The sequence below is a fragment of the Paralichthys olivaceus genome, chromosome 11, assembly GCF_024713975.1.
Source record: "Paralichthys olivaceus isolate ysfri-2021 chromosome 11, ASM2471397v2, whole genome shotgun sequence".
Classification (NCBI taxonomy): Eukaryota; Metazoa; Chordata; class Actinopteri; order Pleuronectiformes; family Paralichthyidae; genus Paralichthys; species Paralichthys olivaceus.
The window spans coordinates 14,154,466-14,172,450 of record NC_091103.1 but is presented as its reverse complement, the minus strand read 5'-3'; the positions used below and the strand labels follow the sequence as shown (position 1 = coordinate 14,172,450).

At 40.9% G+C, this 17,985-nt stretch overlaps 1 protein-coding gene across 1 annotated transcript; it reads right to left on the bottom strand.

Moving 5' to 3' along the window:
- Positions 1-205: 205 nt before the first annotated feature.
- abhd15a (abhydrolase domain containing 15a) lies at positions 206-16,651 on the bottom strand. The gene is made up of 3 exons (XM_020087900.2): positions 15,643-16,651; positions 7,021-7,373; positions 206-5,473 (listed from the first exon to the last, which is right to left on the bottom strand). Exons 1-3 carry the CDS (start codon positions 16,168-16,170, stop codon positions 4,819-4,821), a joined length of 1,536 nt encoding a protein of 511 aa, XP_019943459.2. The 5' UTR covers positions 16,171-16,651; the 3' UTR covers positions 206-4,818.
- Between the last annotated feature and the right edge of the window lie 1,334 nt (positions 16,652-17,985).

Here is a 17,985-nt window from a genome sequence, read left to right as displayed (position 1 = left end):
TATTATTATTCACAATAATAATAATAAATACATTATTAATGAAATGCCCCTGTAGCTGCTTGCAACTGCAATATATTTTCTACATGTTTGTATATTTATAGAGGGACTTAAAGCAAAGTTACTTTTCTCCCAAAGATCCACAAGATGGCGACCATGATCAAAGTAGTTTTATACTGTATATCTCTGGTTGTACTGACAGCGGGTATTTAATTGACTTAATTTAATGTAATTCACTGGGCTTTTAAAGAGAACAAAATGAAAAACAGGAACAAGATAATGGATCCCAGGTCATCCAAAAAGAATCCCTGATTAAAACACAAAAAGAAGAAATTATATATATAATCCCACCCAACACTAAAAGTAATTATTGTAGCAGTGCTAATCAAAATCAGCAATCATCATTAATCACTTATCCATACACAGAAAGTAATAGACTGCGTAATTACCTTTCCTCAAGAAATGTGACTAACAAGGTAGCAACTCTGATCTTTCTCTAATACAGTTACCTGGATCATTTCACACAAGCTAATAGCTGATGCCAACTTTCATCTCAACTCTGTATGTCAAGTATAATAATTCAGTTTTCACGCTGAGCTCTGGAGCTGCCGAGCCAACATGTCACACAGAATTAACATCAACCAAAATGTATATACCACTCGACCTTTTTATAATAAACAGAAAACTGGGAGTCATATAACAAAAAAGGACTATCTCTGGTGTTTAATTTAAGTTATACACACGTAAACACCAGATATTCCAGAAGTCCTCCACTATAAACACCACCACTGCTCAGGATAACTCTTATAGGGGAGCAGGGCCAACAATGAAACGCCAAACACTCCCATTCCTCACCGGCTGATTATCATCCAAACTATAGTACAATTAAACTGTCAGTGACCCAAAGCTGAACATCTGGTTTGTATTTTTGTTGGCCTGCTGGTTGCTAGGATCTCTCTGATTACATGTGGTTGTGTTGGCTCCAAGGAGACTCTGATAACACTTTTTAGCTAAAAAGTCTCTAACGTGACTATACAAACGTTCTGGCATTCCAGCTATTTTCTGTGAAATCATAGTAAAAACACAACCACGCCAGTTCAAATATATGGTAGATTTTCTTGAGGGACGCTATTTGAAGAGTTGGATCCTGTACAATGGACATTTTCATGATTGAGTTACTATGCTGAGCAGATCTGAGGGTTTTGTCGCTCTTGATCTTTAATGATTTCAGGTAAGATTTCAGGGAGAGTGGTTCAGAGCTGTCATTGAAAGACACCCAATGGAGACACTGTTATCAAAATGCATTAAAGAGATAGTTCACCCAAAAATAAAAATTCACTGATTCACTACTATGCCAATGGAGGGGTGGGTGAAGTGTTTGAGTCCAGAAAACACTTTTGGAGTTTCAGGGGTAAACAGCATTGCAGCCAAATGAAATATAATTGAAGTAAATGGTGACCACTTCTTCAAGTGTAAAAAAAACAACAGGAAAACATAAAAGGCCTCCATACTGCTCCTGTGGTGTCATCCAAGTGCCTGTAAGCCCCGCCATTCAAATGTGACTTGAAACGGCATCAGTTACACCATGTTTTTAGCCTAAATGTCCTCAGATATCAGAATCTGGTTTTATTGCCAAGCAGGTTCACATATCCATATTTGATGTGGTGTACTATTATAAAAATAGAAAACATATGAGACACAAAAATTAAATAAAAAATACTATAGGCAAAATTAAAAATTCTATAGAAAATAAACACATACTACGAGTAAATAATCACTTTAAAGTGAGCCTGTGTAGCATAAGCTGAACTGGAAATACGGCAGCCTTCATATCAGGAACATTTTTGGCTTTTTTTCTGGATGGGAGGAAGTGGAGACGCATCATCCACCTTTATATAAGTTATGTCATATCAGACAAATAAGGGTATATAGCAGCAAAAAACAGATAAAAACACAATGCTTCAACTGTATTCTATCAGAACAACTTTGGGAAAACAACCAGTCATTAAGTCTAAATCACATTTCTTGTTTAATACTTTCCTGTTGTATATTCAATAAATAAATGTTTTCATTAAGCAGCCTCTCACCACTTATAGTCACCTCTTTATTCCTGCTGAGATTCTAATAAAACAATCACTGTGAAGGTACAGGATGAAACACACATATTAAGTTTGTGCCAAGTCAACAAATCCCCAATTAAACTTGCATCTCAATTTAGAGGAACCTGTGATTTGGTATAATCAAAGTGATGGAAATGTCAGGTCCTCTGTTAATTAAATATCCATCATTTTAATTAAATCAGTCGCTGATCATTGAGGGAGACAATTCGCACTGAATTGAATAAGCAAAGTTGGAAAGGGCAATTCTATCTTAATGGCTTAATTTGCTCGGGGCCAATGAAAGCCAGTGTTTTATTGTGTGGAAACGGTTTCTACTTTTGGCCATAAATTATGAAACGCAGTGTCAACAACAAAACAGGACAGGTTGTATGAAGCCCTTTTTGCATGTTCCCCCTGCAGTCACTTCTTTCACAGCATGTGCTGTCCATGTGTGTTTATAGGTGTAGCGCACATAGTCTTCAGTAAATGCTTGTAGTCTACCTATCTTCTCTATATGCATACTCTTGGAATGTGTGCAACATTTCAAAATTCACCATGTCTGTTACATTTATATGTGTGTGTGTGTGTGTGTGTGCAATTTCATCCAAAATGTGCAATAATCATGTCTAATTAAATCTTATTCATCTGTCCATTTATTATGTGTGACTTCATTCAGTTGCATGTGATATCTTGTTTTTGTACCATATTTATCTATTTATTCTTTTGCTTAAATTACTACTATTTTTTACTTTATATAGCCTTTATGCCATCTTCATCATAGCATCAACAGATACATTCATGTGGATGCAATGTCATTTCGTTCTGCTCTCCACTTGTCTTGTGTGTGGTGTGTGAGTGATATAAAGGGAATCTTGAATCTCTACAACATACAGTATGTGTCTACTGGTACATGATAGCTGTGCTACTCTTTTGGTTTGTGAGTCCCTCTTCGAGTGAGTCAGGCCGTTGATTGTCATTCTAATCTGATAAGTAGAAATAATGTAAAAACAAAACAAAGAAAAGAAAGTTGAAGAGGATAACATACAACTGCTCTCACCAGTCCCCGTGTGGATTGTTATGCAATTACAGTCAAAAACAGTTATTTCACAATGGCAACAAAGTCAGTATAACTCATACTAGAAAATAAATAGAAAATGAAATACAAGGTTTTGTGTTTCAGTCCACTTTTGGAAAATCATATTTTCACAAATACTCCATATTTCAATTGAGTTTAGAATGAGGCATATTTTTTATCTTGGTATCGCTTCAGATTACTTTCACAGAGGCCCTGTCTACAATATGAACAGTGTCATTAATATGTAATTGTCACATATGTGTCAGTGTGTGTGTCACAGGACGGTGAATCATTCTGTAGATAACGAGTCTAAAAATATCCTCCATCTATGTGACAGCTTGTTTGCATGCCTGTTGTGTGTCTTATGTGTGTATATTGTGGAGTCTTCGTTTGTGTGTGTGATGGCAAAGATGTGTGTTTGTTGACAGTGTCCGCCAGCACATTTTCTATGTGTGTCTTTGTGTACACCGCTGTGTTCCAGCTGTCGGAGTGTATGAGGCACAGTGGGTGGACAAATACTAAAGTGACTTTCTCACACACACACACACACACACACACACACACACACACAAACAGAATGGCTTGGGGGCCTGTGTTATCATAGGGAGTGTTGGTAAGTGTTGACTATGCAGGAGTTTGACAAGTCCACAGATAACAACACTAGTGTAAAGATAATGATAATGACAAATGAAGTGAAAAGATTTAAAATGCCAATTAATCCAAGTGGGGGGGATAATTTATGATAGAAATATCATATATTATCCTGTGGCATAATTTGTCAAATTAAGTATTTGCTTAATGCCCAAGAATTAACCCAAAAAACAAGATCTCCAGGGACTCAGATTTTGACTTACACTTCAACGACAAAAAACATTCTCACAGTTTCACCATCATTAGATCTGAACAGACAACCAGGGAAACCTTGGAGCACAGAGTTGAAGTGATGAGATTGGAAAACTCACAAAGCGCTTCCAGTTCCTCAGCTCATTAACAGATCATAACCTCATGACACAGACTTTCCTCTAAAAGCTGCAACAAGTTCCTCTATTCTGGGAAACACGACCATTTCCCAATAACGAAGAGAACATTGGTTGATGATGAACACAGTAAGGCGTCTTTAATGTTTTCATTACAATAACAATGTCCAACAACAAGTCCTTTAGACTCATTTGACATTTTGCTCAAATTCCTTTGAAATCTTCACTGGATTTTTTTCCCTTCTACTCTCTAGGCACAAGACGTTTCTCCTGAATAAAAAATATCCTTCAGAAATGAAAACATTAACAGATAAATATTACACTGAGTGTAAAGGTTTTAAATATCCCAAATATGGCTGAAAATGTAGCAAACTGTGTAAAACAGATGAACTGATGAATTAATAACCTAAATCAGTCCATAGAAAAATATACAGCCTCTCATCTTGAGGGTTTAGTATCAATTGCATGCAAACTTGTGGCCTGTCGGTTTTTCAAGTCAGAGTGTTTTATGGTTCACTTTACTCCATCACCTCAGCACTGTGCAGTCTCTGCCCATTTCTAGTTTTGTTATCATAGAACTTTGTGTGTGAGTGTCTCACAGGCAGAGAAAAGCCTGCGAGCGTCACATCCCAGTGCATCAGTGCAGTCCATTAAACTCCATTAAGATCCCTCACCGTGTGTAGGACCTCTGCCAGTTGTAAATGGCGTGGATATTATGGGAACACGCTGGCACCCTTTTACATGTACTGACGCTGCGGTGCCGGAAAAACCTGCCCCCTGACCCTCCACCCAGCCCCCTCCTCCTCGCGGCGAGCTGCTTTGCTCTCTCCTCGGCAGCAAAGAAGTCTGTGGTCGCCCTGAAGAATTCCAGCAGAGCTCTGTGGCTCCAATTGGTCCCACGGCTCGGTGCGGCTGGAGAGCCGGCTGCACTGAATGCACCAGCACCACTCCCCTCAGACTGGGTGGAGAAACCACAGTGACCTCCACGGTCCGTTAGGAGGAGAAAAAAGTGTGGGTTGGTCTCAAAGAGTTCCAAGGGTATGGTGGAGTGGGTGTCCCCGCGTACCGGGTCATCCCGAGCGCACACGCTCAGAACAGGGATGGCCACTTCGTCCACATCTCTCAAGGGTTCGTTACGTTCCCAGTAGGCCTCCCAGGTACCTGATGTATTGGTGCTACCGCTGCTTCCTGTCGCTGCTGCTGCTGCTGATGGTGCAGGGCCCTCAGGTCCAGTCTGACAGAACAGCGCCTCCTCCAGGCTGCGTAAGGAACAGCTAGAAAACAGGCTGTCTGTCTTTATGGTCTCACCCAGCACCGTCCTGTACCTACATATACACACACGTTTAAACAACAAAAAATAATGTGCACACACACACACACACGTAAACAGAGACAACAAGACCAAAAAACAAGTAAATCAATTCTGGGGAGCTGCACTGGTCTCATGTTCCTTATTGACATTGATTCAAGAAACCTCAGCCGGGTCACGGTGTTTCTCAGAATCAATGGCCTGACACTGAGCTGCCCATCTGTTGCTACAGAAACTTGATTGTTTCCTTATTTGTCCAATAAATGGTTAGTGAGTATCTGCTTTCATTACAATCCCCTTTGAGCTGGTTTCCCTCTTTGCTGAGAATTTAGACCATCCTGTTCATATCACATTCTTCATGCAGAAGCCTCTTGAAGCTGCATTTCTTCTCCTCTGTGATTTCCTCCCAGAGTAAAGTGAAAGAAGAGAAGGAGCCATTTATATCTTCCCGTCTACCAAGAATTACGCTCTCTTCCACTAATGCACCATTTTCCAATAGGATTTGAATGTGTTATACTGTATATCAGAAATTTCCTTTCATATTAAAACCAATAGAAATAGTTAATTAATTAATTTTCATATAATTTCATTGTTCTGCCTTATATTGGTGAGTACTCAAGCCAACTGCTGATGTCTGGTTATGAAACAACATCAGCACAAAGATGTCCGACAGCACAAGAAACTAATTATTTCTTGATTAATTTTGAAACACGTTCTGCACTTAGTAGAGTGTAAGAATGGAACGTTTCACCTTTGCGTCCACCTGACCTGTGCCATTGACTGTATATAAAGATAGAAGACTTGTCTGCTACCCAGAAGTGAAGCTAAAGAATCCCGATACCATCTGGTGGCTGGCAACAGTATAGGTCATAAATTCCGCCTCGTCTATGTTAGTAGATGGGACAATGGACCAAAGTCAAACAAACATTTTTTAAACGATGGTTTCTCTCATTTTAGGTTGTTTTCACAGTGTTGTTTGTTCAAATGCTAATTTGAATTTCAGTAAGTTTGGTTTTAAATGAGTTATTTGATAAAAACAGGGTGAAACATCATGATTGACAGCTGAGACTGACACATGATTGGCTGAGAACATGTATCAATGGGACCTCGCTACCACAGCTACATCCCCTGATTGCTAGTGTGCAGACTTGGGCTCCATAAGCACTTGATGGCAGCATTTATGTCCAGGATATTTTAGCTTCATGTCTAGACAGTGGGAGGAAATAGAATCGAGTCGTCCATCTACTTATAAAATCTATGACTTATACCTTTGAAAACCTCTTTCTGTTGGTTTCTTTCTAACTTTGTTTTAGTGACATCACTTTGCTCCCAGATCTGTGAAATAACTCTGGTGAGTATGGTGTTATTGCCAAAATGAAATAGAATTGATGGCCGAAAATATGAACTAAAATCGAAGCAGTAATAATCTAGATCTACTCTTTAAGAGCAATCAAGCAGAATCAATCTTTCCTCACCAGTGATACTTTGATCCAAGCTTTTCAGACCATGTTTCGTACCCATTTCTCATTATCTAACTGATAAACACCATGTTTCTCTCAATACCTGCTGAGACAAATCTTCTGGTAGAGCACCAGCGCCCACTGCAGGGGCCAGCACAGCCCGTTCTCAAACCAGCTCTGGCAGCGGAACATGGGCGACAGGCAGACAGCTGCCGTCACATAACTCGACGATCCGCACTCCCCCAGGTACGACAGGAGGAGGCCCGACCCACTGCTCTCGCTCACTGCGTAGAGTCTCCCAGCAGGCTGCCTGTGGCGAATGTAGCGCACGGCCTCGCGCAAATCCGCCGGGTCTCCAAACTGCTGCAGTTTGAGGGTGGTGAGCGGGGTGTTGTTGTGGCTGCGGCGGTTGAAGACGGCAGGCAGGTAGCCGTGGGCCAGTGCAGCTTCACACAACTGGAGAGAGGGGTTAGAAAAATAAATAAAAGGATGAACATGTTTCTCCAAAAATGTGTCCGCTCAACGATGCCTTTCTTCAACATCTGGATTTATATGGGGGAATATAACACTGAAATGGTTGACTCTCCAAACACAAAAACGCCAAAGGAAATTTGGTTACATAACTTCCAGTGATATCATTGGTCTCCGAATGGTTAAATCCTGCTTCTTGTGTGTCCTGGAGCAAGTAAAAGAAAACATGGCGTCCCCTTCACAGGTTACAATATATGATCTACGTCAGCATTTCAGTGAGTCAATAATCAGGAAGGAAATTTGGCTGAATAACGACTGAAGCAATCTCTCACTGGTCTCCTGCCACAAAGCATTGCAAAATTTTGTTTAACTGTCTTCACTCTCACATCTTTCATAACAGCCTCCAATTTGGAAGCCAACAAATTTATTCCCTTAGTACCTGTCAGCCTCCAGGCAATTCAAGATATCCAGAAACATTTAAATCTACCTGGCACATCTTTATTTTTCTATCTCCACTCTGCACAGCAATGCACACTAATGTGCTTTGGAACAAAGCTCTCTCCACACATCCATCTCAAACAGCTCTGCAGCCCCAGTGGACTGGTCTCAACAATTTATTCTATTATGTCCACATACTTGATTTATCATCTATCAACTTGGAAAATTGATCACATGTGTAAAACGTGTAAGTGGAGTGAGTGCATCATGGAAGATCTGCTGGGGAGTTAACTCTTTTGATTTGAATAAAAAAAAATGTTTTTAAATCGTGTTATACATCTTTTACACCATAATTAGTACATACAGTATATGCAGGTTTTTAAACACGGGTAAACTCACTAAAATGTGATTGACCCCTTTCCCATTGCAAGGGGAGGAGTTTACCTTTATGATTCTTTATGTTCGACGCTCTCTCACCTCGCTGTCTTACCATCCATCACTGCTGATCCGAGCCAGACCCAATTACAACCTGTCTACTGTAGAGTCATTTGACCTGCGAGTGAATGTGTCTAAAGGGTTAAAGGGTGTTAGTTGGTTTTCTTACCATAGAAAAGAGAGTTATTTGTCCGTTTTTGTGCTGCATGGTTGTTTTTGTGCTGCCTAGTCAATCGGTTGTTAGATCTCAGAATTCAACAATGACTCCTTTTAGAAGTTTCAGTTTCCATTTTGCTCTCTAAAAAATCTGTGCACTTGTAACGCCTGAACATTAATGGAGGTGCTTTTTATTGCATGGAAAAAGAAATAACCATTTACTGGCAGAGGTAAAAAAAAAAAAAAACAGTAAACCAACAGGTTTAAGTGTTTTACTGTGTTGTTTACCATGCTTGAGGTGTTCACAGTCATACACCAGAACAAGTTAAGTGCTATCACTTTACTGACACAGTAAACATTTTGTCATACCACTGAATAACATGCAACCCACTGTTGTTTAACATATATATATATATAGTCTTCTATATAAATCAGTGGTTCCAGGTATTAGAACTGATTTAGAGTAAAGATAACACAAACTCATAATTTTTCACTTTGAAATTGTATCTTAGCATTCATTTAAAGTGTAAAATAATATGAACAATTATATATTTAAGTGACACACACACACCTATAGATATGGCGTCAGTGGCCATATTTTCCCACTGATGTTGACATACAGTAGATGGGCCACAATGTGAAGGCACTGCATTGGGATATATACAATATATATATATATATATATATATATATATATATATATATATATATATATACAGTTAATGAGAGATTCATCCCCATCAACAAATCATCGTGAGCCAGGATGGTGCTATGTGTAAGTGAAAGATGTACAGTCATTATAGAGGCAGTTCTAAATGGGGGGGGTTGGTGAAGGCTATTATGCACAATGTGATTTGTTAAGATGGTGCCCATGCAGCCCACAACCAGCTGCTGAGAAAAGCCACAACCCTCACGATGCAGCGTTCCCTGAAAAGGACTGGGAGCTGTGTTGGCAGCAGGAGAGCAGAAAGGACTCGAGTGTGGAAACCTGTGATCTCATGTCTCTGGCAGGAGGACTGCACTTTCACTGGAGAGAAATATCACCACTCACTGTTTCTGCTGCATGAATGTGACAACATGAGATATCAGGGCGGTCAAGTCATTGGTGCTGAATAAATGAATTCATTCTTTACAGCCAAATCAATTGAAAATGCACTCTGAAGGTAGAGCGGATTGTACTACATAGAAGATCGGTGGTTCAATCCCCATTGCCTCCAGTCCACATGTGTCCTTGGGCAAGAGGCTAAATCATATATTGCTGTATATCTGTGAATTGTGTTTGATAGAAGTGCAGCATATAGTAGCACTGCATTGACGGGTGTGTGAATGGGTAAATGGTGCAGTGTAAAGCACCTTAAGTGGTCGATAGGACTAGATAAAGTGCTTTTTAAATACAGTGCATTCACCATAGATACCACATATTCTCATCACTTTATTTTTATCTAAACAGACAAATGATTATACAAACATATTAATAAGCCCACAGCTTAAAACTGTATGAGCTGGGCGGGGCTGCAACGTTTTGATTTGAGCAGAAATGACATTCCCCATATATAAATTGAGAGGCTCTCCCTGCAGAGAAGAAATGATGATTATTCCATCCGAGCCTCTGAAATTTACCTTTACAATTAATCATCCACGTCAGTGTCTGGAAACTACAGCAAAAAACTTCAACTCATCACAGAGAAGAGAAGTTTTCCACTTTTCTCAAAGGTTCGAAGCAGATAAAGTGTCAGATTTGAAATGAGTTTCATTTTTGCTTTAGATTTACAGAAACCCCAGGATACTGCAGGAGCAGCTACAGAATCACAGCATTAAATATTTACCAGCCCAGAGACACTGCAGTCATATTTTTTCCCCTTTCTATATAAGAAGAGGATTTACTCAGCCGGATACAGGCAGAGTGAGTAAAGCTCCGAGCAGATCTAATACACTGGAACCTCATTCATTCACTCAGTCATTCATCAGCCTCTTCCAAAGACAACGTTGGATCACTGAGATTCAAGACGAACATGTGAGGGGAAGTGAAGAGCATCTTTAAATGAGTCTGAATCATGTTTATTCAGTTCTTCCTTTCCGCAGGTAGTGAGATATTTAACATATCAAACGAGCTGCAGCCGAGTGATGAATGTTGTGCCTCAGATTGAATCAGGCGATGTGACGTTGACCCGGTTATGCCTGCATGCTCTGGTATTTGTAAGCTACAGCTGCACGGTGTAAACTACCGTCACACAGTGTGGTGATACACTGTGTGAGTCACCCAGGCACAATCAACGATGAGGAGGAACTGCACTGTGATAACTGCTAAACACAGACTGTGGATGGAACTCAAGAAGAAAGTAGTCAGGGAGAATTGACCATATCCAAGGATATTAGAAAGGCTTTATATATTTACAAAGGCTAAATCTGTTATATTGTTTGAAAGTTTGTGTGAAGCAATGACTCATCACGAAGGAGGAATACTTTTAAAGATAAATTGCGAAGGTTATAGCATTATTGCCTCACAGCAAGAAAACCTGGTTCTTTTATTGTGGAGTTTGCATGTTCTCTCTGTGTCAGCGTGGGTTTTCTAAAGCCCCCCACTAACATCAGCTTTTTGTTGCAATGGGAATGGATACATTCAGCGTTCTAGCCCAGGTCTAATGACTCTGCAGTAGACAGGGTTTTTTATCGGCTCCATCACCGATCAGCACTGATGGAAACATGGCACCTGAGTGAACGTGCTAATTTGGCAGACAGCAAGGTGAGAGAGCGCCTCAGTTTTTAGTGCGTTCATGACATCAAGCTTGACACACTGGGGGAAAAATACAGAAAGGCAAAGTCCAGAGAAATGGGAAAGGAGTCAATTGCCTTTTTTCAGCTGCTTTACCTGGGTTTTAAAAAATCTGTGTATATCCACTAATTTTGGTGAAAAATAGGTGTCAGATCTGGCTATTGTCTGCAGTGGGAATGAAAATAATCAGCATTAACTTCCTGTTCAAATGATTCTTCAGTAGATGTGGGTTTTAACGTGACACCAGGGTTAGCGCTTTAATTTCGTCTTTCTTATTTTGCTGCTGCAGCGTGACGTTATGATGTGCATTGCACTCAGACACTGGAGCATAAACAGACATAAACTATTGTGCAATTATTGGATTTTTGAAATCTAGGTAACATGCAAAAGTGTTTTTTTCTTTGTATCGTGAAAGATGCAACACTCACAAGACACTGAGTTTTCTGACTTGTTGGTTCCTGGTGATTTGTGACATTGAACCAGACTCACATGGGGAAATAAAAGGAAAACTCATATAACTCAATATATTTGTTAATTTTGGAGTAAAGAGGTATACGATGACCCTGTGATCCACTGGTTAACTGTCCAGGATGTGCCCCGCCTCTCGCCTGATATCAGCTGGGACTGCTCCAGTTCACCATGACAAGTGGGATAATGGATGGATGGATAAATTATAAAACTGATGTCATCATACCACCTGTGATTTGCACATGACACATGCAGCTAAACACTAAACACCGGTCATCATCGGTTACAACATGAGATCTTATTTGAGAAGTAATATACATGACTGAAAATCAAGCAAATTCCGCTTTGTTCTGAACCAGATTTGCCGACAGAAGGTTTCAGGCCGTGTGTTACGTTGAGCTGTGCATTTACTTTTGTTGAGCTGATAAACTGTCAGTGCAGTGATAAATTCCTTCAGCATAGACTCCACACTGGACAACATGCCAGGGCTGTCCCTCCCTCCCACACACACACACAGACTGCATTTCTTCCTCTTATCTCCTCTACTGAAACAATGACTGACATAAATACATGAGGGCCCCTGAAAAGTTCAACCAATTCCCTTCAAATCCTAGTGTCATGTGACCTGTTTCTGTGAGACCACCACTTCTGTCGAACAAACGTTGGCACATGTTGCCACAAATCAAGTTAAATTAAGGATGTTATTCAATTAAAGCAACAAAGCATCTCACTGCAGTGCTCCGCAGTCTATCCAGGTCAGTAGTTTGCCTAAATACTCTTCAACAGGCCTGTGACAAGGGCCAGACGTGGATTTTATCCTCTGTCAACAATCTATTTTGTTGAATTTTTTTATTTGCTCTAAATCATCCAGCAACTTCATACTGTAAAGAATACTTTTTCAACCAACTAATTGTATGAATCCTAAATGAGAAAAAGGCTTAATCTCCTGCATTAAAGGAGACAAGAGTGGTGAATGAAAAAATTGTGATACCCTTGATATGGAGTGAATTCTTACAGAGGCTGAATAAATGATGGACTTGTTTTGTCGCTTTAAGAAGGATTTGAACTCTGTCTGTGATAATCATTACAGTCACTCATCCAAAGCGGAGAGGAGCTTTGAATAAATGAACACAACATCACCAAAGGAAAAACACTAACTATTTCTGAATGTAATTCCTGTTAGACCAGCATAAAACTGTATTTATCATAAGTGTTTTCTAAGATAAATGAGAATCTACTAGTGGTTGGTAAAATGCCAATAGCTTTTCATTCAAGCTAAGAAAAAAAACAACATATCCCATGAGTCATTGACTGAACTGCTGCCAAAACCTGATGTAGGTCCAGACACTGATGTAGGAAAAAGTGGGGGGACAAATTTGCATTTTGCTGATTGTGTGGGAAAAACTTCTTCAGTGTCCCGTGTCCACTCAACAAGCTCCCAGGAATTGTTGAATACTACAAGACGGCACCGATGGGCAATAATTCCTAGTGTTTACCAAAGATGTACGTAAACACCTTCAAACCAAATTCAGCTTTATGCTCATTGTTCACTGTCATCACTGAGTAAATGTTTGTTGCTCTTAATGAACAGTTTAGCCTCAGTGCATCGACACCAAGCTGTAAAATTCCCATAGAGACGAGACGAAGACATTACACTGATCTAATCCCGTTTCTTTGCCCAGTTGAAACTCTGACATGAACAGATGCTTGATAACTGGAGACATTCATGCCTTGTCTGAAATGGATTTTACCTATTGTCGCTGGTAATATTTACATGATAAAGAAATGTCCAAAACTAGGTTTGATGATGTTTTTCTGCTGGTATTACTTCCCTCGCTGATCCATTCCAGGCTGTTAATGTAAAAGCTTTTACTGCACATGTCTAAAGCTATTATCACTTCCCACATGGAATTTGGGGAATTCCAAAACTGCTCCCTCAAACATAGTGAAGTGAAAAGAATGGTCTAATAAAAAAACATTTTTGTGTTTTTGTGATCTACACATCATTCTCCATAACTAAATGAAATAAAAACGTGTGCATACTGAATAAAGTCACAGAAAATTCTAGTGAAATTACTCACGAACTTATCTGCTCTTTCAGGAAAATATGATGGGCGGTATGCACAACATCTGACACAGCTTTTTGCTTATGTTTTTGTGTACATTTCACTTGATGAGTTTAAGAGATGTGGATATCTGCAGGTTTCTGTTACCTGCAGATTGAGCCAGGCGAGCTTTTTCCCTCTGTTTCTGGTCTTTATGCTAAGCTAAGCTAGTCAGCTGCTGGTCATAGCTTCATATCCACCACAAAGATATGCGTGTGATATATCAATCTTCTCATCTAACCCTCAGCAAGAAAGTACAAGAGCAAATTTGGCTTAATGTTGAGCGACCACTTAGAAATATAAAACATGAATATATAAAGATGAAGGACAGAGATGGAGCAGAAGAAACAAGACAGAGAGACCTGTGTAAATTCACTGATTAACCAACTAAACGAATGAAAGACTGAATGAACTAATTTTAAACTGTCTGATGTGAACAGTAGCGGACTAAATAAGAAGCAACAACAAACCAAGTATAAAAATATGAATGATTTAAGAGGAGATGGTTCATTTATAAATTCATCAGTTTCTGCAGCTTGCTGTGTTAAAGAGACATTTCCTCTTCTGTAGTCTCTCTGTGTCACAGATATAGACTCATGTGTCCTTGCAAACATGACCTCTTTTTTATCTCTGTCTTCTACGCACACACGCTGACTGCTTTATACAGTGAAAATCACCAGTGACAGGAGAAATCTTAATTGGTGTATATCCCTTGTGGGGCCTCTGCTTCCTGTCCTCCCAAGCGTAACTGGCTGAGAGCATCACAAATAGTGTCTACCCAGATAATGGCCCAAAAAATAGACAAATCTGTCTGAATGTGAGTTACTCGTCATCTCTTTATTATTTTTCTTGGTGAGTATTCACTCTATTCACTCCAGATTGATATCAAACCCATTTTCTTGTGATGGGACAATCCAGTTGTTGCACACTTGTTATTTCTGACATGGAGCTGACAGGAAGCCGGTGACTAATTTGCACACAGAGTTTACAGTGCGAGATGAAATGAGCTAGCGCGACGCCAGGTGCCCAGAGTGATGTGAGAGCCAACAGGCATTCATGTGGAGCAGCGCTGCACTCCCACTGGCCCCTGAAGTCAAGGGATGCTTTGTAATCCCTCACTCAATTACCTCAGTCAAGGCATTGAAAGAGCAGTTAAAAGACTCGTAATGCTTCTGCTCCTTTTTTATCATTCTGCCCTTTTCTTCAGACTGAGTTTACCATTGGTAAAAGTCAAGTCATTTCCTTTGCCCAATGGCCATTGTTGATTTGTATCGTCCCAATTCTTCTTTAAATGATCCTGACCTCTTTTTATATTTGTTTCCTTGTTAAAATACTTTGTGCAGATAACATTTGTGTCTAAAAGTGTATCATACATTAAATGGTTTCTATTTTTCTTCATTTTAAATTAAGTTTGCTTCTTTTTTTGACCTCTTTCTTCAACAATGAGTTTTTATCATTTACATTTCTGGTGTGCCTTGGTAGAGGAATGCGCTTTATACCAGGCGCCAATCACTTCTTTGAATGTCAGTTATAAAGATACTCTGATATGATATGTACCTTTTAACTGCTACTGTTGGTGCAATGACAAACACACAGTCCCTTGCTTATTGACATCTTGTTGGTGTCATAATATATTCAAGACACAGAGCAGCTATAAAATCCATCTAGTAAGGGGATCCTGATCTTATCAATGAAATGGACACAAATGGCTTTTTGGGAGTGTGTATGCAGCATCATGATGCTGGAGTCTGCAGATGGATGAGATATCAAGCTGAAGATGGATGAGGTACCGAATCTGATTAGCTCTGGTTATTTCTGGCCGTACAACTCTATAATAAAGTAAATGCAGTGGAGTCCATGAGTAAGACGCATGGATTACCTTCAACACATTTCTAGTGATTTTCCCAAAGGAGTTCGGGATGATGAGGAGAATCGGACTGGTGGAGTGACTGGAAGTCCTGCGTCGCTTCTGGTAGGATGGCACAGCCCAGTCCAGGGCCACAAGCCCGTCATCGCTCAGCTGCAGGTTGTCCCGCACGAACTGGACCGGACTGTCGTAGGGCCAGCACGCCTCGTACGCGCTCTGGAGGAAGGCGCTGGCCCGCCACGTCCAGCCGACGCGCGGCGAGTAATGGCTGAAAGTCCTGCAGTGTTTCAGGAGGTAGTTGGCCAGCGCGGAGGGTTTGCAGATCAGTGCCACGGTGCGTGCTTCCTCATCGGCCCGGGCACCGTCCCTCCCCTCCCGCTCCGAAACGCACCTCCCGGTCTTGTCTCTCACCGCCTGCTGTGGAATCCCCAGTCCTTGCAGCAGAGCACCCGGCGGGCTCTCGGTGCCAAAATATTTGGAGCCTGGCCATATCAAGACCACCAGGATCACAATGCACAGAGCCACGAGCCATTCCAGCATTTGCACGGTTAGAGAGGGGGAGCAAAATGAGCTCACACTTTAGAGTACAATGTAATTAAATATTTGCATGAGAGGAAACAGTCAGTGGAGACATATTCAGTCTTGCAGAGAAGGTGCTTGTTTTTGTATCTTAATTGATCAGCTCCTTACTGAAGTTTGGCGCTTCCCTCCGGTGCCAAAGACGCACAGTTCCTCGTCGTCACCGGCGGTCTCAGTTACGCACCGTTTCCAGGTCGTTCCAAACCCGACGTCATGTTTCCATCTTTTTCAAATAGATGCGAGTCTCTTATTGTTTATCTTAGTTACCGACTGTGTGAGCTCCACCGGTGCTTCTCCACCAATAGCTGGGAGCGCAAGAAGTGTGTGAGAGCGACCGCGTCTGAGGCTGGAACCTCCTCCCATCCCGTCCACCCCCCTGCGAGAGAGCAGGTGCCGCGTGCACGAGAGAACCTCTGCTGTTAATGACTTGTTTTTAAAAGTATAAATACTTCCAATATGAACTATGCATGAAGGTAACTTCATCTGGTGCGTTTTTATGTGTGGACTCCCTCACTTAATTCATTCTCTCCCTCTCTCCCTCTCTTCCACTTTCCCTGTGTGTGCGTGTGTGCGTGTGCGTGTGTTTCTGTCACGCACGCGCGACACAAACACAAAGGGAGCTGCCACTATACAAGTGTAATGCGCATGGTCATGATCATATCTGAGTAAATTCCTTCTGAATGAAATTTGGCAACGTGCGCACTGATGTGACCTTGTATTCAGGGTGGGGGGGTTGACAGAGAAAGGGGGGGGGGGGGGGGGGGGGGGGGGTGAGAGAGGGGGAGGGAAAGAGAACACTTAGAGCCTTTTTCTGTTTGTCTGTTACAACTTCCCAGATAGCATACAGATGTGGGCCAGGACAACACTGATGTGAGTAAAGCTGCCCACTTGGAAAAACAAATGTGAGAGGTCTTGGCCAAATTGTGAGGCTCTAGGGGCAATGTAATCTGTATATGAACGTGAAGTGGCCCATGTGGCAAATGGCGAGTGTGGCCAAAATTACCAAAAACAAATTCAGTCCACCTCTGGCACCTTTGGGTGACATGCGGTATTGCTATGGTTAACTTGTGGCTGAGATCTGTCAAACACGAGTGGACCGCCCAAGTGCCATCATTCAATATTTGGGCCAAATCTGGGCCCAAAAAAGTCTGTTATGTTGGTTCAGCTTTTATTTGAGTAGAGAAAATTTCCCATCACTCCCTTTGCTTGCACCGCTGCTGCATCAGTATTGCTGCCAGTTGCTTCAGCCCATCGGCCTCCTCAGCCTCTAACTGGGGGCATTATAAGTATTTGCTCATCACTCCCATCATATATGTTATCATATCTGTGGCTTGATTAGGTCAGAGCCTAGACGCCAAACAATAACATGTTCTACTGTTGCAATAAACATTGGAATGTGAGTTGTCTGAAAGAACTATAAGTTTGACTCCATGTTATAACATTTATGTAATGTGATAACCTTCTGCCTGCTATTTTCCTCACCCTCCCCTCTTTATACCATCTATGAAAGTCCAAAGGTATAAAAAAAAATCCCTTTACATACAATATTCATTTAAAATTAAAGCAAAAACAAGAAAGCACAAGCTTGAATCAAACATGTTGGAGGATGTATGGCAAATAGAGATCATTAGAAGTCTTCTTCTCTGTTGCAGCTTTCAGACATGCACTGAACTTAGGATAATTCCTACACATTCTCCGGAGGGGCTGTATGTAAGAACGCAAAGAGGCATCAGACTTTTCTCAGTTTTCCTTGCCAGTCCCCTCTTTAAAACTCCT